The 26898-nt window shown below is 41.6% G+C and overlaps 1 protein-coding gene across 1 annotated transcript; it reads left to right on the top strand.

Annotated features, from left to right (window-relative positions):
* The first annotated feature begins 1466 nt into the window (after window positions 1-1466).
* Window positions 1467-26898, top strand: mapk1 (mitogen-activated protein kinase 1). The gene is made up of 8 exons (XM_058375493.1): window positions 1467-1932; window positions 15123-15305; window positions 17164-17353; window positions 17438-17554; window positions 18875-18989; window positions 23629-23760; window positions 23870-23979; window positions 24067-26898. Exons 1-8 carry the CDS (start codon window positions 1763-1765, stop codon window positions 24181-24183), a joined length of 1134 nt encoding a protein of 377 aa, XP_058231476.1. The 5' UTR covers window positions 1467-1762; the 3' UTR covers window positions 24184-26898.

Genomic DNA, 26898 nt, shown 5'->3' with positions numbered 1-26898 from the left:
AAACACACACCATGTTTATTTTACACTTAAAGCCACTGGCATAGGCTCCAAACCCACTGGAGTACTTACTGGAAATAAATTATTGAATATACTGATAATATTTAAGCCTAGCACCTAGTAATTTAAATGTAAAAAAAACACAAAAGGAAGTACTTTTGCTGGTAAATTGTGTTTTTCTAGTGTCAGAAGATATAACCTGAGCAAATATTAACAGCTAGGAATGTATAAATACAGACTTCTGGTCCTGTGTTAAAGATATGATTAAGATTAGTAGGTTTCAGTTAAAAACTACACGTTAAGAAAAACCCTTAAAATAAACACTTAGTGAAAGATATTCATTGGAGCAGGACATTTTTAAGAATGTATATATACACCGACCAGGCATAACATTATGACCACCTGCCTAATAATATCAGCCTCCGCTCTCCACGTGCATCAGTGAGCCTTGGCCGCCCATGTCACCGGTTCACCACTGTTCCTTCCTTGGACCCTTTTGATAGATACTGACCACTGCAGACCGGGAACACCCCACAAGAGCTGCAGTTTTGGAGATGCTCTGATCCAGTGGTCTAGCCATCACAATTTGGTTCTTCGTCAAACTCGCTCAAATCCTTACACTTGTCCATTTTTCCTGCTTCTAACACATCAACTTTGAGGACAAAATGTTGACTTGCTGCCTAATATATCCCACCCACTAACAGGTGCCATGATGAGGAGATCATCAGTCTTATTCACGTCACCTCTCATTGGTCATAATGTTATGCCTGATCGGTAAATGATCAGTTAAGGCGTCTATTGTACAGTATAATGCATCGTATCACGTCACACCACACATTTATCCTATATTAAGTGTTTCACGTTCATTTCTGCTCAGCATTTAGGGAACGTTGTGTCCTTCTGCTTCAGAATGTTTCCACCCTCGATATATCTGACTAAAAATACTATATCACTATATTAACTATAAATAATACCAGCTCTTAAGTGTACTCAAGGTCGGCTGGTGGTGCAGGAAAACATGACACTCCTGTCCGTGCTTCTCGGACGCCTTTCTGCATCGACGGCCTGCTAAAATGATCCCAGATGTTTTCTGTTTTCCGCAGCACTCTGTGTAAACTCTAGTGTGTGATCAGCCCTTCAACCTGCCACCACGTGCTTATTTGCCCATCCGATGTGAAGATGTTCAACTGAAGCTCATGACTTGTATTTGCATGACTTTATGCACCGTCACACTGATTTCCTGCCACGTGATTGGCTGACGGATAAGAAACTTAATTCAATGGATAGATCACCGCCTATAATGGCAAATAAATAAATAAATAAATAAATAACAGTAAAGCGTGTTTGTAAACTCTGGGATCTGGTACGAGTTGAAGTTCTTCACACTCCAAAACAGCCCTGATGAATATATACACACTGCTCGGGGGATCACGTGACGTCCCCCCCGTTATTTCCTGCCGCAGCGGTTTAGCTCGCGCTCCGCTCACAAGCTCCGTCTGCAGTCTCCGTCGCTTTCACTGCATGTCAGCTCGCGCACACACACATACGCACGCGCGCGCACACATACACACTTTTTCCTTCTTTACAGCCATTTTTCTTTTTTAACTCGCCGGAAGGAGCAGCTCGTTCAAACTCGGAATACATTCTGGGATAGATTTTTTTGGGACTCTGCTCTGTTAACACCAGAGGGTCTCGGTGTGTGCCGTGTGGTTTGAGTGAGGGAAGCTTGTATTTATTTATTATTATTAATATTTTTCCCCCAGCGATGTCGACAGCAGCAGCAGCTGCAGCGGCGGTGTGTGGCCCTGCTGCTGCCGCCGGTGGCGGCCCGACTCCCGGATCCGGAGCCGAGCTGGTCCGCGGGCAGGCCTTCGACGTCGGCCCACGGTACACCAACCTGTCCTACATAGGGGAAGGCGCTTACGGGATGGTTTGGTAAGTTTCTAAGCCTTTTTCCCCCTCCATTTCTCTTGTTCCATTCCTTCTTGTTAACCGTACGCGTTCATTCAATCAGTGCAGTGCCAGTTACGAATACTCTCACACTAGCATACTAAACTGTACACCAGGATACAACGGTACATTATAACGGCGTACTAGTTTTTCCCCTTGCGTACTACCTAGTATGCGGTTTAGGACGCAGCCTTAGTTTAGCCGTTAGATTAGCTCGAGTGGCTAACACATTCCCCGTACAATACAGTGCATACACGAATTCTGGGTTTGTTTTTGCTTAATAACGTCTTTCATTTAGAAAGGAAGACAACGTTTTTGGCACATTTGCAGCGAATTAAGTGTCAAAAAGAAAGCTAATCGCTAAATTCGAAGCCTTTTTTGAACGCTAGCTAGCTAACTTGAATCACTTGTTGATATTCGATATTGATATTTTTTTTCACCGATCATCTGGCTGTTTTTCTTAAATCGTGGACTAAATATTGATTTACGCATATTTAACAAGGATTTGTGTCGTTTTTTACAACGTGTCATTGGGTTATTTGTTGAACAATAATTAAAATATGGTGACTTCAAATCTATTTGAATAAAAATGATCGTAAAATCCCCCCCCCCCAATCCTTTAGGTTTTGAGGTGTTTTTTTTGGCCCCTCTTGCTTAGATATAGCTTATGCTGCAAAAATGTAGGTTGATGGCTGGCAAGTCATTGCAATAAGGATATTTTGCAATCTTGGTTATTTTGCTTCATGATCAGTGGTTTGGTGCAGTGCAGTGTTGCAAAAGTAGCTAATACATACGCAACAAGTCAGTGGGAGTCTCCAGATAACGTCACAACACTAATTTGCATATTCAATTGACACGTGTTGCATGAAGGAGGACGGTTTTTTTTAAGGAAATGGCTAATAGATATCGTCATTTTAATAGTTTTATCTGAATATTAAATCATATATCTCCTAGAAACACGTTGACTTTGGTCATGGCACTGCAGACTGTTTGTGTTTAAGGTATGAAATATTGCAAATTCTATCAAGAACACAAAGAAAGAAGCTGTGGTATTGAGTAGTTGGGAAATGTACACAGAGGAAACATTATGAAATGATCTTTATTACTTGCTTGCATCTTGCCAAGAAGACAGTTTGCAAATGAAGAATAAAGAAGTGATTCAAATGCTGGTGATTTATTGATTTGTTATTGGGGGGAAAAACTGTGAGAATGTTGAGAACAAGAGTAAGCGGTGATGATAGATTGAGAATAAAGATGATGTTCTCAAACAACCAATCAGTGATTGGTCTTTGGGAATGAAGGTGATCAGTGATTGAATGTTGGGAATGTAGATGATCAGTGATTGGATGTTGGGAATAAAGATGATCAGTGATTGGATGTTGGGAATAAAGCTCAGTGATTGGATGTTTGGGATAAAGATGGTCAGTGATTAGATGTTGGGAATGAAGATGATCAGTGATTGGTTATTAGAAACATCATCGGGTGCAAGAATGATCAACAGCTGTGATTTGAGCTGGAGAACCTTATAAAAGTCTAGGAATATCTCATTTCTGACACACAACTGTGATATAATTGAACTTATTTCAATATATTACAGACTCATAAAATATGCTAATAAACCTTCAGTTTGTTTAATCTAAAGACCAAGCATTTTGCTATAAGTCACAGTATTTGCCTGATTGATTGTATAACTAAAGGATTGGTAATAAGGATGTTGCATGCAAGGATTTTGTATAGTTTTTGAGTACTCTTTACGCAGAAATGCTACATAAAAATAGCATGAAGTGGAAATAATACTGTGCTTTTGTATGCTTTTATATCTGGAGGTAGGGAGAGGTGAAACCTGACCTCTTTGCAGTTGTTATTTATTCCTTGCCCATGTGTGCATGATGGTGATATTGCATGGGCAAGATTATTATTTATTTTAAGTGATGGCTAAAGCATGCACAAAAACAGGGGCAGTTTTAATCTCTGCTCGTCCTTAACGGAGTCGGAGCGCACATCCTGTCCGATCCCAGTCCGATGCCGTCCATCTGTTCCCAGTGAGAGGAGTGGTCAGGCATTGAGAATGAGCTCATTATTGGCCCGAGTCTACTTTGGGTTCTCACACCGAGTGGAATGAATGAGCTGGGCCTCCGGTTTACACCCTGTGCACTATAGAGACAACAACAAAAAAAAAAATACAAAAAAACAGCTCTCGGTGTAAACTTTGCCTTCAAGCTGTAGCGTGGACGACTGAATTGGGAGGAAGTGGGCCGCTATCTGGACTTGGCACGTTGAATCCGACAGGGATGAAATGAATCCCAGCACATATTTGACTAGCACAGGCATGGGACAAACTGTCGCATTGGGTTACGAGGATTGGAAGGGTTTTCCGTAAGGCTTGAGGCTGTAGTGACGGGAATGAGGATGAGGTTGTGAAGCAGAGGAACAAGTCAGAGCAGCATTTCGGAGGATACTGGAATTTTTTTCAGCCTGATTTCTCTTCAATCACAACTGTTGATGATAACGGAGTATTTCCCTGTACTGGGGGAAAACTTAAAGTTTGTTTGATATAATGCGCGTCTACAGAGATTCTCTAGAGTCTCTGAGATTTGAGTGTTCTTTCACAGTGAGGTGTTTGTGGTCGGTGATGAGTTATGGGTGGCGTTTCCAGATAAATGCAGGAAATGGTGTTAACCCAGAAAAACAGTTTAATTAATGATTCAAATAAGCAGGATCAGTTTTTGTCATCTTTCTTTACACACATCGTGACTCATAATGTGAAGGTTGACCTTATAAATGTAAACACCTCCATGTGGATGTTATCGTTTCTATAGTAACAGTGTCACTGATTCACTGGGACTTGTTTGGTGGACGCTTTACATAATCCGATGCTAATAATAAAATGGGTCTTCAGTAACGAGAAACAGAATATCATCAACTTCATGGTGGTCTTCACATTGGGTTGTGGGATCCCATCATTGATTATTTTCCTGACATATTACGCATGTTTCCCAAAAAAAAAATCCCAATAATGCCTCTACACCCCCATCATTAGTGACTCTGGCTTTTCTGTACTCGCACAGATCTGGTAGCTTCAGATTAGTTCAAAAATCCTGGTGTGTTCTCTGGAAATCTCTTTCCACATACTTGCGCTCAGCGGGAGCCATCAAGTCTTAATTATGGAGTGTCGCAGCTCGGGGAGTTCTCCTCCTTCCTCTCGTGTCCTGCAGTCCCCCGTTCCGTTTGGCAGATCTTGGCATCTTGCTGGACTTTCCATCCGCCTCCAGCCCTGAATATGAAACCCTCGTTTCCTGTATCCTCGCATCTGATCTCCTGCATCATCCGAAAGCAGAAAATCACAGCAACTGCGCCTGTCAGCAGCTAGCCACGTCGTAATCCAGCAGCCGGGGCCAAGCATCAAGGATGACTGATCTTGAAACCGTTCTAAATGTCTAGGCTCTACGAGTAGACCCAGATCTGGGTTAGAGTTAAGGACGAGACGTGTTATTATTTTATACCACAGTGGTGTTGAATTCTCAAATTTCTGAGCTTGGTGAATCTCAAGTCTACGTTCATGTGCCCTTTCTGCAACATCATCGTTTCTTTAGTAACGGCTCATTCACAGTAACCCGGGAAGGAGTCTCAAGTGTCAGCATGATGTAACTGTCTAAATTTCCCAGTTGAAGACTTTGTGGTTTCTCTGTAACAAGTTGCAGTTTTACTTTTCCCATGAACTGCTTCACATGATGTGGAGGAGGAAGGAGCTATCTGCCCTCTTCCACATACCTGAGCTCACAGATATCCAGCTTCGCTGTGATGGACAGGATGGAGAGAAGATGGAAGATTTTGCTCTCTTGTTCGGCTTTGAGGATGCTGGGATTCAAAGTTTCCGGATAATAAAACCAACCCTTTTCTGTTTCCTCACTTGGGAGCTTAATGTATAAAAATGTTAAATTACAGTGATGTCATTTGGACAAAAGGAATAAATAAGAAATACTTCATGGCTTCAGCTATAGGAAAATAATCAACTCTGGGGTGCTAACAGTAGCTACCCTATCACATTGTTAAATATTCTCCCTACATCAGCACACCTAAGAAGAGCCTGCATGGTTTAATCGAGGCAAATTGAAGAGCTATCGATGAGAGATGTGAGTTCAAGTCTCGCCCACACAAACTCCACCTATTGGGTTCTTCTTAAGCGAGATCTTTAATCCTCATCTGCTGTCTCTGTTGTAACTTGCTTTGGATTAAATAAGAAAGGATTCAAATAAATAATTACATTTTCATGAAACCTTTCGGAACATTTTTAACATAAGAGGTCAGAAGCTGAAATGAAAGCAGGGAGTGTGTGATGAGGAAGTGTGTTAGTGGGAAACAGACAGGAAGAATGGAAACAGGAAAGAGAGAGGGAGAGAGAGAGAGATGGGGGAATAGTTTAGGTAAAAGAGTAAAAAGTGACAGGGTGGTTTTGGCAGAGACAGAAAGTCAGCACTAGGAGGGAGAGAATTCCATTCTGTTGTTCCCGATCACTGAAGCGGTGGTTCCCGTAAGTGTGTGTGTGTGTGTGTGTGTGTGTGTGTGTTTGCCTGCTCCCAGCCATCCGCATGCCAGCACTCGTGTCCATTGTTTTGGATTTGAACTCGGGGCCTGCTGTAGGTGATGTCATGTCTTGTTCTCCCGTGCAGATTTGACTGTCGGGCTGAAACTTTATCTCCACGTTTGTGCCAGAGCCTCCTGTTTGCTTTAGAGAGGTGTTACACTTTATCCGTCACTCCTGCCCTGCAGTTAAATCAGTCCTTAATCATCTCGTACGGTTCCTGATGGCCTGCTGCATTGTGCATGATAAGCACCTTCACACCCATGCAGGCCTGCCAGAGGAACGTGCTGGCTTTGTTATTTTGCTACTGAAAGCAGTAACTCTCAGCTACTGAAATCACACCGACATGGCCAAACTGGAAGACTGGTAGAGCTACAACAAATGCAGCAAGGAAGTTATTTTATGCAAATAGAGCAACAGTAAGATAGTTAGAAACCTTCTTGTCTGATCTTAGTCTAACAGTCTGACTGGCTTTGACTAGCAAAGTTGTTTCGCCGGAGGCTTCGCTTAAAAAAAGACTTGCTTTGATTATTTCTAATTAAAAATCCATGTACACGAGTCCTTTTCACCCATTTGTAAATCATTTCGAAAATAACGTACAAGTAAACAACGACATGGATTCCTTCAAACGTGCTCCAATAGTTAACAGCTGCTGCCCTTATTCATCGGGAAGTTTACTGTTCGATATTCAGCAGCTGTTACTGACCGCTCATTGGAGGACAGGAAAAAAAAAGAATGTTTTGCCTTTCTCATCCGGTCATCTCTCCATTTTAAACGGATTTGTTTTTTAATAATTTGGTATATTTCCTAAAGATCATAGCAAGTCTCACTTAACCAACATCAAATGTTCAGGCTGTGGCTTTATAACCAGTGCTGTTATATCGAGGTAATGTACACCAACAGGATGGGTGTGACGCTGAGTGCCGCTGCTTCACTGAGACATCTTCAGATGTTAAATGATTATAAATGATCTCTCTAGTCTTAGTTCATGTGGAGCGTCTGCCGAATAAGGCCCCGTGTTACTATAGCTGTCACTATGGCAACAACAACCCATTAGAGGGCATTAATATAAACCTGTCGTTCACCTTACAGCCAGTAACACGGAAATAATAATACCCAGCTTTCGGACCTTGCTGTGGTGTATAGAGAAACACTGAGCACTTCAGTACAGCGAGCACTGAGCACCGAGACATTTGCCATCGCCTACACTTTACTCGCAGGACATGTTCCAGTTAAAGCACCATGGCATTACAGTAAAACATTTTATATGTATGTAATGTTTTGGTAGCTAGTTGGTTTGGGCAATATGAATATGTAATTTTAATATCATGATAAGGGCACAATAATCAATTCTAAGATCATTGTGATGTCTTTTGTTTGTTTGTTTATTTATTTATTTATTAATTATCACAAAAGTCATGATATCCCGGAAAGACTAATTTTCTGGAAACAAAAACAACCTTGGGATAAGCCAAAAAAATGTCTGCATATTTGGTTTTCCTCGTGTTAACAGTCAAACTAAGTGAATGTGCATTAGATGTACTTTGCAGACATCTATTTTTAAATCATCTAAATATCGTAATCATCTTATCTCTTATGTCAAATGTATATTTAGGATGGCTGAGGGTCTGGGTGGTTTATAACTTGAAGCTTTAACGTTACCGTCTCTGTGTTGGTCGTGTTTGTGTGAAATTCCCTTTCATATGAGTGGCTGATATCATACGAAGGGAAAAATGCAAATGTGCTGAGAGAATTACAACAACCCGTTCCAGTGTAAATACAGCATCCTCTCAGCTTTAGGTTACTAAATTTATCGCCCTAGGTCAGACCTCAACATGTTAGTTTTCACTCTCTGCCTCTGTTAATGTCTGTGCTAGTGATTGAGATGCTTATCAGTGGCCTGTAGTAAAATGAGCTCTGTGTAGCTCTACTGTGTCCTTCGGAAAGCACTGAGACGCCGTGGAGTTTATTTAGAGGTTTGTTTTGGAGAAGCGAGCCTAGCTTTGAGCAGTGTTGAGCGCGGCAAAAGACAGGTATTTACTGAGGGAGATTAGTGCCTGTGTGTGGTGGTGTTGCTGATTACTAATAAAAGTTTTGTATTGTAGTGCATTACACACACACACACACACCCCTTGGATTCTGAGTGGTGCTTTCGACCTTTGCCATCTACCTCTGCAGCTTATCTTTTCTTGTACACACGTGCGCGCACACACACACGCACAGCGACATGCAGAACACTCACTCCGACACACCCTTTGTTTATGCACTAGACACTTGCGAATGTACAAGTTCGCACCTCTACACGCTCTCTTTTACACTCTCACTTACACACACACACACAGTGCTTGTAGGGGGGCTTGCTCACTGGCTATTGCCAAGACTGCGACTCCATGCCAGGCACTGCAATGGTGCCAGTCGCCATGGTAACATTCCTGCCAATGACGTCAGCATGCCGCCATTCAATCTGGCTGGACGTACTGTGTCAGGATGAAGAGAATGAGAGAGCGAGCGAGAGAGAGAGAGAGAGAGCTTTATTATTCTGTGTGTATGTACGTGTCTGTCCTCTCGAGTCCGTTTCTTTTAGCAAGCACCGCTTTTATTTTCTCGGCTCGTTACGCAGAAACGCCATTTCACAGCCAAAATGAAATTTTATTTTCTGAGGCTATTTTATAAGGTGTTTGCCATGCAGAAATATAAGTCTTGGGGGGGAAAAAAAGTAAACTCCTGGCAGTGTTTCACTGTTAGCTTCTTAACATTAGCTCTGGGGTGAACCTGGGAGCAACTAGGCTCATGAACCAAAAGACAGGAAAATTTCCACCATTTCAGGTTTAATAAGTTATGTTGTCTTTGTCATATATACAATACTGCACAGTGAAATTCTTTCTTCACATATCCCATCCTTGGGGGGTGGGGTCAGAGCGCAGGGTCAGCCATGATGCAGCACCCCTGGAGCAGGGTGGGTTTGGGGGGCCTTGCTCAAGGACCCAACGGTGGCAGCTTGGCTTCTTCCAGTCAACAACCCAGAGCCTTACCCCACTTGACCTACCACCACCCAATAATCATATCAGTTAACGAAAGCTCAGCTGGACGGTGGATTTTTGTCATTCTACAGAAACATGGCACAAAAAAAATGTCAAAACGGTACATTTTTGACGTAAAACTTAAAGAAAACAAAACAGCGGTTGTCCAACATGGCCGACATTTTCACTGTTAATTGTTAATTGTTGTTTGAACAGGAGGGCAGATTCATTATAATGATTAACACCATTATTTGTAAAGTGTAAAGCTGTTTGTTGTAGGCCTGTCTAATCTCCTTGTCCTTGTTTCTTCTCTTTCAGCCTGAACATGGAACAGGATTTCAAATTTTTAGAAAGGTTTATAGCTTTATTTAACTAAGCGGCGCATACGCTATATGACGGATTATAAACTCACCGTAAATGACCTCAGAACAGAAAGCGATGGAGATCCAGATGAGAGAATATGTGGTATGAGAGTGGGCGGAGCCTCCAGATACAATCAGAGAGTTGAGAACGTCTAAATAACTGTCAGTTATTTCAGGTTCATGTTGTGTATTTGCTGTTTTTATTATAAAAATGAAAACCTGATCTTTGGCAGTTTTGAGTAATGACAAAACATTTAACATTTGGTAGAAGATGAAGATGATGATGATGAAGAAGAAGCAATACAATATAACGGGAGTAAACGTCACTGGATATCGTGGCAGCGTAATATGTAGTAGAGGCGATGAAATAATTTTATATTGCACAAGTTTCTTTCTTTACGTTTCTCGGTCATGTGTCCTGCTAATGTCGTCTACAGCACGTACACCATTTTGTTACAGCTTACTTGTGGTCATGGTGACTAAAGTTTTTGTGCAAGTAGCAGAAGTCAGCAGACGACCAGGTCTGGACTCTGAGTACGTAATTGCGAGCTTCAGCAGTTGTTGTATGTTTATGCCTCTCGCCGCGAAAGGTCAGCGGCCGCTTAATAAGCCTGTCGTCTCCAAGGTGCCGTGGATGTGATGGCAGGCAGGTAAACGTGTGGACCGGACGGCCCATTTCAGTGCTAACCGTGATGCTTCTGTGCTGTCTGTGTAGATCTCATTTGAAGCGAACTCGATGCTTGCCTTAACTTACCGTTTTCTGTGAGCACGGCATATATAAAAGATGTGTTAGAAATGATTTCCTATCTGCTTTTCCACCACTTTTGGACTTTCTACGAGTCGTGGTATAGAAACGGTGGCTAGGCCACACCCAACCTGAGAGAGAACGTTCCGTAATGCTATCATAACATTCATTCCATAGCCTTGAGCGACAAACTGAGAGCAACGATGATGTTTAGCATGTGTGAATTGCTTCTTGATGATGTGAATGCATGGGTAATGAGGTTACACACACACACACACACACACTTTTGTGGTGGACTGGGCCAGATTGCTCATCTGGTTGTTTACAGACTGTAAAAATTGCAGGCTCTTCCCCTCAAACCCTCGTCTTTTCCCCCCAAACGCACAAAGATCGTTCCCCTTCGAGCTTCTTTATTTATAGACGCAGTTGTTATTATTGTCAGCATTTTCCCCTCATTTCCCATTTCATATTCTTCCTTTGTTTCTTAGACCAAAGCAGTAAAGACCAAAGTGAGCGAAACTCACTACGCTCTGTTGCCGCCCTCCGTTTCTTTTTTCGTCGCCATAGCAACATCCTGTTGCATAACTCCTCTCTGCAAAGTCTTGCCTGTCCGTCTCCGTGGAAACCATATCTCTCTTTCTCTCCCTTTTTATCTTGCTCTCTTCCATCCTGCTGACTTTCTCGTTTTTCTATGTTTTTTATTTCTCTCGCTCTCTCTGTTTTTGCCTCCACACTGTCTCACTTGCTTGCTCTTTCTTCACCCTTCATTCGTGTGTGTGTGTGTGTGTGTGTGTGCATGCATGGGTGTTGACTGCAGTAGTATATATTCGCTAAGCTAATTGCTAGCCCATCCCCATGCTGTCCACTCCCTGCAGTAACACACTACATCAGCCTTCTGGCAGCTCGCAATTACAGCCAGGTTTAAAGAGGCAATAAGCATTTCTTTTTTTAGCACTGGTTCTGAATGGTCGAGTTAAGAATATTATCAAACACATAACAGCACACATTTCTTCTGGTTACTGGGAATGAAATACTGGCTTCTGAGCCACACGAGTTCCTGAGCTCTGTTCATGTTACAAAACAAAATGATCCTGGATCCTCGGCTTATAAAACCCGACACGTCTTCCACGTACAGATTCTGTTTTTAACTATGACAAACAGATTCAGTGGCCAGGCACGGTGAACTAAAACCAGAATGTTTTCTTGATGCCCTCTGATTAAGAATGTTTACTGGATTTTGTAAAGAAATTTTTCTTAAAATTCAGAGTTTAAAGAGCATTAACAGTGTGGCTACTAAAGCTGAGGACATGCACTTGGGCTTATAGGACTATGAGATTAATAGTTTAGCAGGAAATCGCCTGTAAGCCTATATAACTCTGTGTTCACACTAGCAAGTGATGAGTTGCTTATAGTTTGGTGCTTGTAAGCATGCACAAACCGGCATGGTTTTAAAGATATTGTACACTATATTGCCAAATGTTTTGGGACACTCCTCCAAATCATTGAATTCAGGGGTTGGACTCGGCCCCTTAGCTCCAGTGAAAGGAAATCTTAATGCTTCAGCTTCATACCGAGACATTTTGAATAATTTCATGCTCCCAACTTTGTGGGAACAGTTTGGGGATGACCCCTTAAAGACGTCCCTTATGATATAGTGTATGTGATAGACTTTGTGCTCGCTTCATAACCGCTTCATAACCATTTCTTCCAAACTTTATTTTCTCTTTCTAATGTCTAAATCATTCATATAAATTTTTCTTCCTTTTGTGTATCAGTAAATGGATCTCCACTTTATATGGTCAAAAGTATGTGAACACACCTATATGTGTGTGTTGAACATCACATTCCAGACTTATCCTCCTTTTCTGGTGTAATAAGCTTCATTCTTGTGGGAAAGCTTTTTATTGGCTCTGAGGATTTCCCCATTCAGCCACTGCTGTGTTAATGAGGTTTAGGCTCTGATGTCAGACGAAAAGGACCTGTTACCTAATCTGCCTTCCAGTTCATCCTAAAGGTGTTAAGTGGGGTTGAGTCAGAGTCAGGGCTGTGTGCAGGACACTCCAGTTCTTCCACTCACACCCATGTCTTCATGGAGCTTGCTTTGTACATGGAAGCATTGTCGTGCTTGAACAGCGTGGAGCCTCTTAGTTCCACTGAAGGACAGTTTTGTCCATATAGTGCAGGTCATTCGGTGGAAAATCTTATTCACTGAAGGGGAAGGGACGTGAGGAGATGTGAAGGATGGATAGTCTCTTTGGTCAGTAAATAGGAGGAAAAGATGATTAAGTAACAGTCAGAACTGATTTTTGCCTCGTCTCATCCTCAGATATGCTGGTGTAATTTTTTTGACACCATGAGCTAATGTCTGCACCTCTGGTGAACCACAATAGTTTTTCTCACCAAATGCTTTCCTAGGTTTGCTTCCTCTGGAAAACCTGTACATCTTTATAAACTTTCAGAGACACCCGTAATTGGTTAGTGTCTGTGATTGACAGGAGAGGGAGCAATTAACGATGTCCCTTCCATCCAGAGGGCAAAGCTGTCCTGTCTCCAGGGCTTTGAATGACTGTCCGGATTGAAACTTGACGACTTCTGAACACTTTTCCTTTCTCACACTCCTCAGTAGACTCAGTAGAGTCCTGACTATGGTTTCTCCAAATGACTGTATATTAATGATTGTTTTTGTCTTTATGATCTATATTTAAATATCGACAGTCTGATGCACTCTGATTGTAGGAATAAATCAGCTGTAGGTTGCAGATTTGGAGATGGTGCAGTGGGCTTTTGTTCATCATTTCACACCTCTCAGTCTCCGATTCAGCACGTGTAAATCGCATGTCATGCTAAGATGCATCTTGTCGTTTTTTATTAACTTTTCTATCGGTTGATCAAACCTCAACAAGCCTCAGAGTGTTCCTTGTACAACCCAGTCGTTCGATGAACACAAAACAGGCTTGCCTACGGGGTTTAAACTTCTGCAGTCAGAGCGAATGCATTTCCGAGCGTTCGAAATAAATAGAGCCGAGATACGGAGGAGAAAGGGAGCACGGTTACCCGGAGTGAGAGAAATGCAGCGAGTGTTGAAAGAGGAGATGGATCTGAAGGTCAGCTATAATGGGTGTGTGTGCGTGCCTCTGTTCTAGCGTACCGTCACTTTCAAAGAGTCACTATGGCAACACACTTCCAAGCCTTTACACCGTGCCGAAGTCTGTTGTGTGGAGCGGACCATGAGCCTTACCTGATCCTTTGTGGGATTTGTATACAAGGCAGTATATATTTTAATCCGATTCAGTGACCACCTGTTTGACGTCCTTTTCTCCAATGGATCATACAACACGTCGTCGTCTTCTCCTCCTCCTCTTCCTCCTTGTAAACGTCTCTCCGTGCACATTAGTCCATCTTTTAACTGCTATGAGTATATGAATTCATTCAAATGCTCTCACTTGACCCAATTTATTAGGAACACATGTACATCTGTAATGGTACTTCTTCAGCTGCCTGGTTTAAGTGACCCTGTGCCTCAGATTCCTGCACTGGACTGACCGGAGTTGACGTCTCTGATTTGTTTGTTCATTTATTTATTCAGTTAGTTGCCGTTGTTGCCTCAAGGTTCGAGTAGTTATTGCGTTTGAGATGCTCTTCTGCTCACCGCAGTTGTAAAGCATGGCTATTTGAGTTGCTCGAGTTACCTGTAGCAAGGTGTTTCTGCAAACTGGTTTCTTTTGTTTTCTGTACTATTCAGTGTGTTATGTGAGCTTAAATCGGCCGAGCTGGAACCCTATCCATGCCACTGACATCGCATTTTGCTCTCCATGTGGAAGCTCTTGCCATGTATCTTCATTATTTTGTGCTTCAAACTGCTGATAACCTTCGACCAAATTCTGTATCATTTTATTGTAAGCTGTGTTAATAAACGAAAGTGAATATGATGGTTTTTGTCAATGATATTTAGCTACCTTTCATTGTATTAATAGAAATGCTTTAGGCTGTTAGGTCGCGCATCCTAAAGCATTTTATGTTTACCGTGTATGCTTGTTATGTAGGGCATGTAGAAAAACACTGCATGGCATAGAAATGGAGACTATGGCAGGAAGGGTAACTGCTTACCACATGATTTATTTGTTTTCGTATATATATAGGTATGTGATGCAGAATTTACTCACTCGCATAAAGTATGACGAATAACATGCGTTTATTTGTAACAGCTAAAAACTATACGGGTAAACAGGCCGACTTTCATTGCTTGTCTTTGAAAATGTAAATATTATTCAGAATGTGACCAGTGAAACATCTGTCTGCCCAATTATTCATGCAACTCCTTGAGAATAGAGAAAAAAATACATTAATAAAAAAAATAGTGTTAAATAACATGCTTTTATTCAGTCCTCTGGTTTAATTTGACGTCTTGTCGATGGCGAGATATTGGCCTTTGCTTATAATTTTTGTTTTTTTGTTTTTATCCATAGTTCGGCGTACGATCGGGATAATAAAGTGCGCGTGGCCATAAAGAAGATCAGCCCATTCGAGCACCAGACGTACTGCCAGCGCACTCTCCGCGAGATCAAGATCCTGCTGCGCTTCAAACACGAGAACATCATCGGCATCAACGACATCATCCGCGCGCCCTCCATCGACCAGATGAAAGACGTGTATCCTTTTCCGTGCCACGTGAGGCCTTGTCCGAGAGGACGTGAACCTCATGATTAGATCTTTCTAATACAACACACACACCTCAGTCTGCACCACACTACTCCTGGTATCAAGGAGATACACACTTGGAATTGATCCACACCCTTGCCCTTTTTGTTCCTCTCAAAAACTCATCTGAAGGTCGATTTAATCATATAGACAGATCATATAGGCTGACCTTCTGCAAGCAGCCTGTCTCTGACTCCCTAATCAGATTTCTCTCCATCAATAAAACGCCGTCCGGTCAGACAGTCCCAACGGTTTCATTTCAAGTCTGAAAGCCTAAGGTTCAACGGCAGAGTCATACTTTTTGGCGCCGAAGCTCCGTTTTTCTCTCCTTTACGCAACATAGTAGATGAGTAGGCAGCGGGCCCCGTAGTAAAGAGTTAATTTTGGCGCAGAAATCAATAGTCAGTAGGCGTTCAGCGGCTCACTGGCAGCGCAAGCGTTCCTGTAGAAAAGGATGAGCCTCTTCTGTTCGGTACACTCAGTCCCTCTCGTGCATCGTGCTCAGGAAGAAGCAGCTTCAAACAGCACTAAGAGATCCTCCCCCTCTTCAGCGGAGGGGTTTTTGGCTGGATGCACACGTTCGCAGTGTGTGGGATGGGAGCTGAAATGGCACGGGTTTGTTGGAAGCTCTGCCTTGAAATGTGCTTCATGAGATTTATTTATTTTTTTAAGGGGTTGTCATTTTCTGTCCTGAAAAGTAGATTATAGAAGGCTGTGTTTGTGGGTTGTGTACTTTTTTTAATCGAGGTTACGTCCTGATCGATGCTGTTATGAACAAGAAAAGAAACATTTCAGTTTGCGTTGGTGATGAGTTGATAATCGCCGTGATTGCGTAAGTCAGTAGGAAGTAGGGTTCGCTTTGTTTTTTTTTTTGGTTGTTGAATGTAAATGTCTACTGGGCTACTACTATGAATTTAAATCTGCTTATCCTGGGTAGATTATTATTATTATTATTTAATTTTATTATTTCTTTTATTTTTATTCATTTTACTTTATTTATTTATTATTTTTATTAATATTATTTTTATTCATTTTATTTGATTAATTTTATTTATTGGTCATGTTTATTAATATTATTTGTATTCATTTTAATTTGTGTTTTTTTTATTTATCACTTTTATTTATATTATTTGTATTCATTTTATTTTATTATAATTTTATTTTATTTATTTGTTATTTTTATTATTTTTTTGTTTTATTTTATTTATTTTTAAAGAAATTACTTTTATCCAAAGCATCTTACAGTGGAGTCTGGACAAAGACCTGAGAGCGGTTTTAGGCTCAAGAACCCAACAGTGGCATTTTCTGATTCTTGGCTCAGAAACCAAACCACTAATTCACCATTTCTATCATTTCTTTTTTTCCTCATTCGCACAAATTTTAGATATAACCTGTACGTGACCTATGCTTGAATCGCCTTTTTAACAGTGATGAACATTTCAGGCTTGACTCCCAGTTGTTTTTTGTTTTGTGCTTGAAAATCTTTACCACATTATTTGTATAGGACATTCATTCGATGCTCTCTGCAACCACTCGCTCCACAAAGCCGACCTAATTCATAACCTTTTCTTTCCTCCTGTCCTTTTTAACAGCATTAGGCTTAAACTGAGACATAACTTTGATCACATGGGACACATTGCATTTCACCGCTTGCCTACAAGAAAGCACAAGCACCACATAGCACAAACCAAACACACAAACTCTAACTCCCAGCAGTGGAAACAGATCCAAATAACCTTCAGGTTTATCCAAACACTCAAATTCAGCCTAGATGCTTCTCTAAACATCCTTGACTTGAGCAATCTCCAGCTACATCGTGCAGGACCTGATGGAGACCGATCTGTACAAGCTGCTGAAGACACAGCATCTCAGCAACGATCACATCTGCTACTTCCTGTATCAGATCCTGCGTGGCCTGAAGTACATCCACTCAGCCAACGTACTCCACAGAGACCTGAAGCCCTCCAACCTGCTGCTCAACACCACCTGTGATCTCAAGGTGTGCTGTGTTTGTTTTTCTGTACATGAGTAATTGATTCACTAATTATGTTCTTATATTTTGTAATTCACCCCGTGTTTCCAGATCTGTGATTTTGGGCTCGCGCGTGTAGCCGACCCGGACCATGATCACACCGGGTTCCTCACAGAGTATGTAGCCACGCGCTGGTACCGTGCCCCGGAGATCATGCTCAACTCAAAGGCAAGAATTTTTTTTTGTCCGTTTTTGGTCAAACTGATTTCCTGGAGATTGAGACAGACCTGTGAACGAGGCATGTCAAAATAACCTGCGAATTAGCCTTTTCCTTCCTCAATACGCGACTTGAGTTATAGTTGTGAAAGACATGCAACATGCAATATCCAACATTATTTAAACAGATATGCACCAACATTCAGCTTTTAACACGTTTGTTATGGTCATTTGTTTAAATGATTAAACGACTGTGAGATCATTAAGGGTGTCGTAATTGGAAAATAATCAACCACAGGGGTGTCCCAAAATTGTTTCCTTTCTCTTACACCACAGCAGTTTGACAGACATTTTTTTTTTAATTATTAAAGAATTAGATGTAAATAAAAATTAATGTTTATTAAAAATGTGTTACCTGTCATTTCCTCATTTTCTTTTGGAGGTAATAAAAGAAAATTGCAGATATTGTGTCCCAATTGACATAGTACACATTCTGCACTTACACTATGCATTATGTATCCTAGTGAGTGGTTAAAGGGTCGAATCGTCTCAAATGATGAACACTGACGTTATTTGATATCGCCCAGGAAACAGTTAGTAAAAAATGTTAAACACGTGTAATACGATGCTGCTAGCTTTTAGCTGAATACACTGAATTTTTGCTTTTAATATTTTTATTGAATTTTCCAATATACATAGCATTTAACAAACCCCCAGCCCTTACCAACACAACCCTAGAGTAGTGTTCATACTGTCCTTTAATTCCGATAAGAATTACAGGTGTTAAAAATAAAAATAAAAAAAAAATAATAATACCAATAATAAATAAAATAATAATAAATAAATACGGGGAAAGACAGAAAAAACCCCCAATAATAATTATATAAGAATACACTGAATTTTTGGTTTTAAATTTTTTTTATTGAATATTCCAATATGCATATACATAACGTTTAACAAATCCCCAGCCCTTACCAACAAAACCCTAGAGTAGCGTTCATGCTGTCCATTAATTCTGATAAGGCTTATGATAGATAAGAGAGATCCTTTTGGCTTTTCTGTGGCTGAAGACTCAGTTACAGCTTTCCTCATGACTGTAACAAAGCCCTGACACTGGACCCTCCTTAGAAAAATCTTAAATAAACATTCAACAGAGAATCTGCTGATCTGGTGAAAATCACCCAGATAGGCTGTTACTATGGAAACGCTGAGGTATTTACACAAGCGTATTAATATAAACCTGTGCTTGAATTACGTCCACCCCCTTCTGACCAGTCCGATTTTGGAACTGAACACTGAGAGTTTGGGTATTTCTTGTGTTTAACTTTGCAGGGTTATACCAAGTCCATTGATATCTGGTCCGTGGGCTGCATCCTGGCTGAAATGCTCTCCAACAGACCCATATTTCCTGGCAAGCACTACCTGGACCAGCTCAATCATATTTTAGGTACGTATTTCTTTCAAAACTGCTGACCACTTCAACTGGAAGCGGAAGGACGTTTTACTTTTTTTAAAAGGTGTACATGAAGGTGTTCCAGGTCTTTGTGTTTGTGAGATCCGTGAGCCTACTGCAGCAAATGTTGGCACAAATTCTCAGGCCTCAATAAATTCAGGTCTCCATTTTGCCTCCACTGCAGTCACACTCATTGAAGGTGTCTGTGTGTCTCTGTATGTGTGTGTGTCTCTGCGTGTGTGTCTGTGTTTGTCTCTCTGTCTGTGTGTGTGTATTTATGTGTCTCTGTATCTGCGTGTGTGTGTGTGTGTCTGTTTGTCTCTCTCTGTCTCTGTGTTTGTGTATTTCTTTTTCTCTGTGTATGTCTCTGTATGTGTTTCTCTCTGTCTGCGTGTGTGTGTGTGTCTGTTTGTCTCTGTCTGTGTGAGTTTCTTTGTCTCTCTGTATGTGTGTGTGTCTCTGTATGTGTGTGTCTCTGTATGTGTGTGTGTGTGTTTCTTTGTCTCTCTGTCACTGTGTGTCTGTTTGTCTCTCTCTGTCTGTGTGCATGTGTGTGTCTCTGTGTGGGACTCTGTGTGCCTGTCTCTCTGTGTGTCTGTCTCTGTATGTGTATTTTTGTGTGTAACTATACTAACTTCAGGAGGAATGCAGTGCAGCTCTGCATACAGCTGAAATCTGTGGTTAAATCTGCACAGTCAGAGTCAGATCAGCAGTGGATGAGTATCGGGGTGAAAAAGGCTGAAGTGACTGTTCATGTACAGATAGCGAGTCGTATCGGGTATCTCTCAGTCACTTCTCTTGCTGATGTACAGTCTGATGTCGGAAGAAGTCATCAGTTTTCCGTGTAGTTTACTGTCTGAGATTTCCGTCTCTGTGCCCGGAGTTGAGTAATGTCTTAAACCTCATTGTACTTGAGTTTTATCCTTCTACGTATTGCGCCGCAATCTTCCTTCCGAGTAGGCTCAGACTGAGTAATAGTGATCATGTTTGCTATGATCACACTGGTGTTACGCCTAGCAGCCGATGTTTTCCAGTCCATTCACAGTTCTTCGTGTGTGTGTGCGCGTGGCCAAGCTCTTCTGGGGGCTGTGTAGTTGATATACACCAGTTGTACTTTTTTAATTGTAATTGATTACCTGTAAACCCCACTGTGTTTGTGTGTGTGTGTGAGAGAGAGAGAGTGTGAGTGAAGTGTGTGTGTGTGTGTCTGTGTGTGAGTGAGGTGAGGGTGTGTGAGTGTTGGGGGTGTGTGTGTGTGAGGTGAGTGAGTTTTAGGTGAGGTGAGTGTGTATGCAAGTGAGTGTGCAAGTAAGGGGTGTATGTGTGTGAGGTACGTGTGTGTGTGTGTGTTTGAGAGAGAGAGACAGATTGTGTGTGTGTGTGTGATTGAGTGTGAGGTGGGTGGGTGTGATTGAGTGAGGTGTAAATGTGTTTGAGAGAGAGAGACAGATTGTGTGTGTGTACACAAGTGAGGTGTGTGTGTGAATATCTGAGAGAGAGAGAGAGACAGGTTGTGTGCAAGTGTGAGGGGTGTGTGGGGGTGTGTATATGTGAGTGAGTGTGTTTGAGAGAGAGAGAGAGACAGATTGTGTGTGATTGTGAGTAAGTGTGTTTGATAGTGTGTGTGTGTGTGTGTGTGTGTGTGTACAATGCAGCAAGGTACACATGCTGGAAGAAAAGTGTATTAGTGCTGCTACTTGCTGTGGTGTTGCAGCTCTTTGTGCGGCGTTAAAGAAAGCCTTGCATCATGGTGACTCTAAGAATGATGAATCACACACCCCGAGTGTGTTGTGGTGGACAATTTCGCATGTCAGCGGTTGCTTGAGATCAAGAGTCCGGCACAGAGCGGTGATTTTCCCCCCCGAGAGGGACACTGAGCAGGACGCGGCCTGCTCACTTAGCGGCGCTCTGGGCAGATAAGTGGGAGCTAGCGTACGGGTTGTGTAAGTGTTAATTTTGGCTGGAGCCGTCATGAGAAGAAGGAGCATTGTTGGATGGAGATGAAATCTTTTTACAGATCATGTTTATCCTGTGTTTGGAGGAAGTGCTCAGCAGTTACGCAACAAAATACTGAAGCAGAATGCAGAAGCGGCTAGAAATTTATTAAAATGTTTGGCTTCCTGAGCTGTCAATCAAATGATGCAATTAACGACAGTTCAGCCCTTTTCGCCTTTCTCATCTCCTCATCTCTTCTCATCCCTAATCCTCTAACCCTGTGTGTTTGTGTGTGTGTCTCTGTCTCTGTGTGTCTGTGTGTCTCTCTGTGTGTGCTTATCTATCTATCTATCTATCTATCTATCTATCTATCTATCTATCTATCTATCTATACACTATATTGCCAAAAGTATTCGCTCACCTGCCTTGACTCGCATATGAACTTAAGTGACATCCCATTCCTAATCCATAGGGTTCAATATGACGTCGGTCCACCCTTTGCAGCTATAACAGCTTCAACTCTTCTGGGAAGGCTGTCCACAAGGTTTAGGAGTGTGTTCATGGGAATTTTTGACCATTCTTCCAGAAGTGCATCTGTGAGGTCACACACTGATGTTGGACGAGAAGGCCTGGCTCTCAGTCTCCGCTCTAATTCATCCCAAAGGTGTTCTATCGGGTTGAGGTCAGGACTCTGTGCAGGCCAGTCAAGTTCATCCACACCAGACTCTGTCATCCATGTCTTTATGGACCTTGCTTTGGTCACTGGTGCACAGTCATGTTGGAAGAGGAAGGGGCCATCTCCAAACTGTTCCCACAAAGTTGGGAGCATGGAATTGTCCAAAATGTCTTGGTATGCTGAAGCATTCAGAGTTCCTTTCACTGGAACTAAGGGGCCAAGCCCAGCTCCTGAAAAACAACCCCACACCATAATCCCCCCTCCACCAAACCCAATGCAAGGCACAATGCAGTCAGACAAGTACCGTTCTCCTGGCAACCGCCAAACCCAGACTCGTCCATCAGATTGCCAGATGGAGAAGCGCGATTCGTCACTCCAGAGAACGCGTCTCCACTGCTCTAGAGTCCAGTGGCGGCGTGCTTTACACCACTGCATCCGACGCTTTGCATTGCACTTGGTGATGTATGGCTTGGATGCAGCTGCTCGGCCATGGAAACCCATTCCATGAAGCTCTCTGCGCACTGTTCTTGAGCTAATCTGAAGGCCACATGAAGTTTGGAGGTCTGTAGCGATTGACTCTGCAGAAAGTTGGTGACCTCTTCGCACTATGCGCCTCAGCATCCGCTGACCCCGCTCCGTCAGTTTACGTGGCCTACCACTTCGTGGCTGAGTTGCTGTCGTTCCCAAACACTTCCACGTTCTTATAATACAGCTGACAGTTGACTGTGGAATATTTAGGAGCGAGGAAATTTCACGACTGGATTTGTTGCACAGGTGGCATCCTATCACAGTTCCACGCTGGAATTCACTGAGCTCCTGAGAGCGACCCATTCTTTCACAAATGTTTGTAAAAACAGTCTGCATGCCTAGGTGCTTGATTTTATACACCTGTGGCCATGGAAGTGATTGGAACACCTGATTCTGATTATTTGGATGGGTGAGCGAATACTTTTGGCAATATAGTGTATGTATAAGGGCTGTCCATAGATTTCCACATTTTTTTAATCGCACGCTTTCGTGTGATATACACATTTTATTTTGTATAACACGTGGGTTTGGTTTGTTACTCGTCGGCTTGCTAGTAAAACCTGTGATGCGTTTTTCTTTTAAATGATATTTTAAACTCGATGAACTCGGATGGTAGGCCAGTTCTTCATTACAGTGTGCACACACAGGTGCGTATTATCTGTGGTAGAATTCGGTCTCTGATGTGTTCACACCGCATGATGGATCAACGACAGGAGCGTTCACACCACATGACTTCACAGCTCTGTCTGGTCCGCAAACTGTGTTTCGCAACCGAATGTACGCCAGAAATGATAAGGAAATAACACAAGATCACACGTAAGAGTTCTGGCCCAAGACTGGAAATGGTACCCTGCAAAAAGTTCGCCATCCAAATGGCCAGTGCAGGGATTCTGTATAATTGAACAAATTAATACTTTTTCACTGTGCTGATGCGGCTGGTCAAGGCGAATATTTCTGCTTTATTTCTGTTTGATGTAATCATAAAGTGTATTTATGCTGATATAATTATATTTAAGACATTTGTTTCCTGATTAAAAAAACCTATAAACTCTAAACTGTAATATTAGGCTCCAACTGAAGCCGTGCTTGCTGATATTGTGGTCCATAACTCCTCCCTGAACTGACCACTGCCCTGTATCTCGCTCTCTCATTGGCTCTAGGTCATCACCAAAGTATTTTTCAGTCACTCCTTTCACACTGCAGGATTTTGAGTCACCGACAGGTCCAGATATTTAGCAAGACCAAATATTTCACGGGCATCATCGGCTCGGGTCGAGTTTTTGGTCATTCACACTGTTATTGTCACTCGTGTACATGAGCTCCGCTTTGCCTTGTTAACGTCATCTATCTATCTATCTATCTATCTATCTATCTATCTATCTATCTATCTATCTATCTATCTAAATAATAATAAATATTTATCATGCATTGTCTCACCTACTTATTATTACCCTTCCTCTTCTCTCTCTCTCTCTCTCTCTCTCTCTCTCTCAGGTATCCTTGGCTCTCCCTCACAAGAAGACCTGAACTGCATCATCAACATAAAGGCCAGGAACTACCTGCTCTCTCTACCCCTGCGCTGTAAAGTGCCCTGGAACCGCCTCTTCCCTAACGCCGACCCTAAAGGTCCGAGTCCATCTCTAAGGTTTTTCACTCCATTACTAAACGACCCGAACGAAACCGGGGCACGACCGCCATTCGGGGTTTTCACTCTGTCACTGTTTTTGTTGTTTAGCGCTGGATCTGCTGGATAGGATGCTGACCTTTAACCCCCATAAGAGGATTGAGGTGGAGCAGGCCCTGGCGCACCCTTACCTGGAGCAGTACTACGACCCGACCGACGAGGTGAGGAAACACTTCACATCCAGGACGCTGTCTTAATAAGTCAACACTGAACCAGTGCAGTCTCTAATCCCGTCATATTTTCCCCAGCCTGTCGCAGAGGCTCCGTTCAAATTCGACATGGAACTCGACGACTTGCCCAAAGAGACCCTCAAGGCACTGATCTTCGATGAAACGGCGCGCTTCCAACCAGACTACAGACCATAACGCAACCCAGTTACACATACTACAGCTCTACATTTCACTCTTTCTCATACTATTCTTCAGTTATTCATTCATCACTATGACTTTATTCCCCTTCCATTGTTTCCCCTCTACATCAGATTCGCTCTGGATTTCTCTCTTCTCTTTTCCTTTCTTCTGCCTTCATCATCATCCTCCTCCTCCTCCTCCTCCTCCTCTGTCTCCTCTGAGATTTGAGTTCAAACAAAGGGTGTGTGGACAGTACGAGTGTGTGTGTGTGTGTGTGAGGTGAAATACGGAGTGCAGGCTGACCAGAATATCGCAGAGGGTTCGCTTCTTCGGACGAACCTCTAACTTTTTATGCTTCAGTAAAAAAAAAAAACAAGCCTGTGATCGTGTAACTGCTGTGCTTAATTATTATTATTATTATTATTATTATTATTGTCTTTTATTTTAAAGAGCTTCTAGTCAGTCTCACTCCCGCTTTCCTGTAAAGCATCCGTAAAGCCATTTTCAAGTCGAGGCCAAATTTTGGATAAAGAAGAAAACGAAGAAAACCGAACCCACAGCCGAGTTTGCCACGGTGCTGTACGTTTAAGGCTTTCTTTACCTAACATGCCACGTGCCCCCTTAAATAATACAATAATATTTTTATTAATGAAATATTGTAATATAGATTTAGAACAACGTTCGGTAAATGTTCCAGATTGGTTAGAGAAATAAATAAAAACGAGCTCAAGCACCAAAGAAAAACAGATTATTCGGTCACCTTGGTGGGGAAAAAGAATATATATATTTTTTTTGTCCATTTAGTTAATAGATGTAGATCCACAGGTGTGAAAGATGAGCTCGGAATCATGTCGAAGCACGCATCAGGGATAGACAGGGAGAGATGTCAAATAAATCCCAATGGGGGGGGGGTGGATTTGTGGCTAGCCACAGTAAAAAAAAAAAAAAAGAAAGAAAGAAAGAAACATGAGCTAAAAAATAAAGTCCAGTGCCTCGTCCGGTTTTTTCCTCTCTCCTTTATATACATATATATAGATATATCTTCATGGCTCTTTTTGCTTTCCTTTTCCAGTGTCTGTCTCTCTCTCTCTCTCTCTCTCTCTCTTGCCTTCTCTCAATAAGACTGTGTCCTTGCATGACTGTTAAAAAACAAAACAAAAAAAAACAAGAAGAAAAGAAATAAAGCTTTCTATACAAAGAACATGGAGGTGCCACACTGCTGGGGATTCCACATCGGGACTCTCAGGTCTTTTTCGGTTCTTATATTCCCTCTCTTTTCTTATTTTGTTGTCGTTAGTGTTAGTTTGGTTGGGTCCCCCTTTTCCTACAACCTTTTAAGGAATATTTCGGAGAGTAGATTTTTCTTTTTTTTAAGAAGCTCAGACGGAGAAAGACGCCATGTTCACTACACAGGAAACCTCACGTTTTTTTACTCGGCGCCGAATCAGAGCCGAGCTTTCTCGCTTTAATAAAGTCTGCTTCGGGCGCAGAGCTAGGCAGTGTGTTACCTTAAAGAGCAAACAAGCACTTAAAATAAACCTAGAAACAGACAACAATGGGAATAGAGAACGAGAAACAGACTTCTGTACTCTGGTGGCTTGACCCTGGGTCAGGTGCTTGAAGAAGACGAGGTTCAGTACTTAGAGCAGAGAAAACGGGCCGGTTTTGTTTGGGGGTTTTTCTTTCTTTCTTTCTAAATTTCTTTCTTGCTTGCTTTCTTTCTTTCTTTCGTGTTCCTGAAAAGCACTGCAAAACCCTGTAAGATAGCTTCAGCCAAGTCCATGTGCAGCCTGTCTGTTCTGTGTGCCTTTACTTATTATGAATAATGGTTTATTATCGTGCAGCTTCGTTTCGCCGGGGATCAGTTGTGATTATTATTATTATTTTATTTTTTTTTATTTAATTAAATTTTATTTTTTGTTTTGTTTTTTGTTTTGGTTTTTTTTTTTTTTGGGGTTTTTTTTTGGCAGTATACCTATTCTTAAATACGTATATATTTAAAAAAAAAAAAAAAAAAAAAAAATAATAATAAAAATCAACAAATAATCTATCTTAACTCTCTGATTTATGTCAATTTTAAATCCAGAGCTTTTGTGATTTTTTTTTTTTTTTTTTTTTTTGTGTGTGTGTGTGTGTGATTGAGTTTGGTAATTAATTAATTAATTAATTAAACAAGGCTTTTATTCCCTTCTCATCGCTCTCTTTTTTTTTTTTCTTTTTTTTGAGGGCGGGTTTCTTGAGATTTTTTTTTTTGGACGGTTTTTGTGCAAATTTTTTTCTTTCTTTCTTTCTTTTTTAAATTGTAAACTGAATGTCATGTTTCTAGTGGTTATTAATCTTGTTACAGAATAGTATCCATGTATTAAAAAACTCTTCTGTAAGTAATGTTCTAAACAATGGAAGACTTTTTTTTTTTTTTGTTGTTGTTGTTGTGGATTTCACTTACAGGTTTAATGTTTCTCCGCCTCTCCTTCAGCTCTCGCCTTCTCTGGGTGGAGGGGGGGCTGTTAATGTAATTGCTCGGGGAAACGTTATAATTGAATATTAAAAAATCTATTAAAATGTTGCACCTTGAAGAAAACAAGTCAGATTACAGGTTTGTCTTTGCTCACAGACAAACTTTTTTTTTTTTTTTTCCTTTTTTCTTTTTAAATTACTACTATTATTGGGTAATTTAGCATCTGCCAAGTCATGTAACCTTGAACACACCAGAATAAACACTGTATCCTA

The sequence above is a fragment of the Hemibagrus wyckioides genome, linkage group LG22 (genome assembly GCF_019097595.1).
Source record: "Hemibagrus wyckioides isolate EC202008001 linkage group LG22, SWU_Hwy_1.0, whole genome shotgun sequence".
Lineage (NCBI taxonomy): Eukaryota > Metazoa > Chordata > Actinopteri > Siluriformes > Bagridae > Hemibagrus > Hemibagrus wyckioides.
This window is presented reverse-complemented; position numbering and strand designations above follow the sequence as displayed.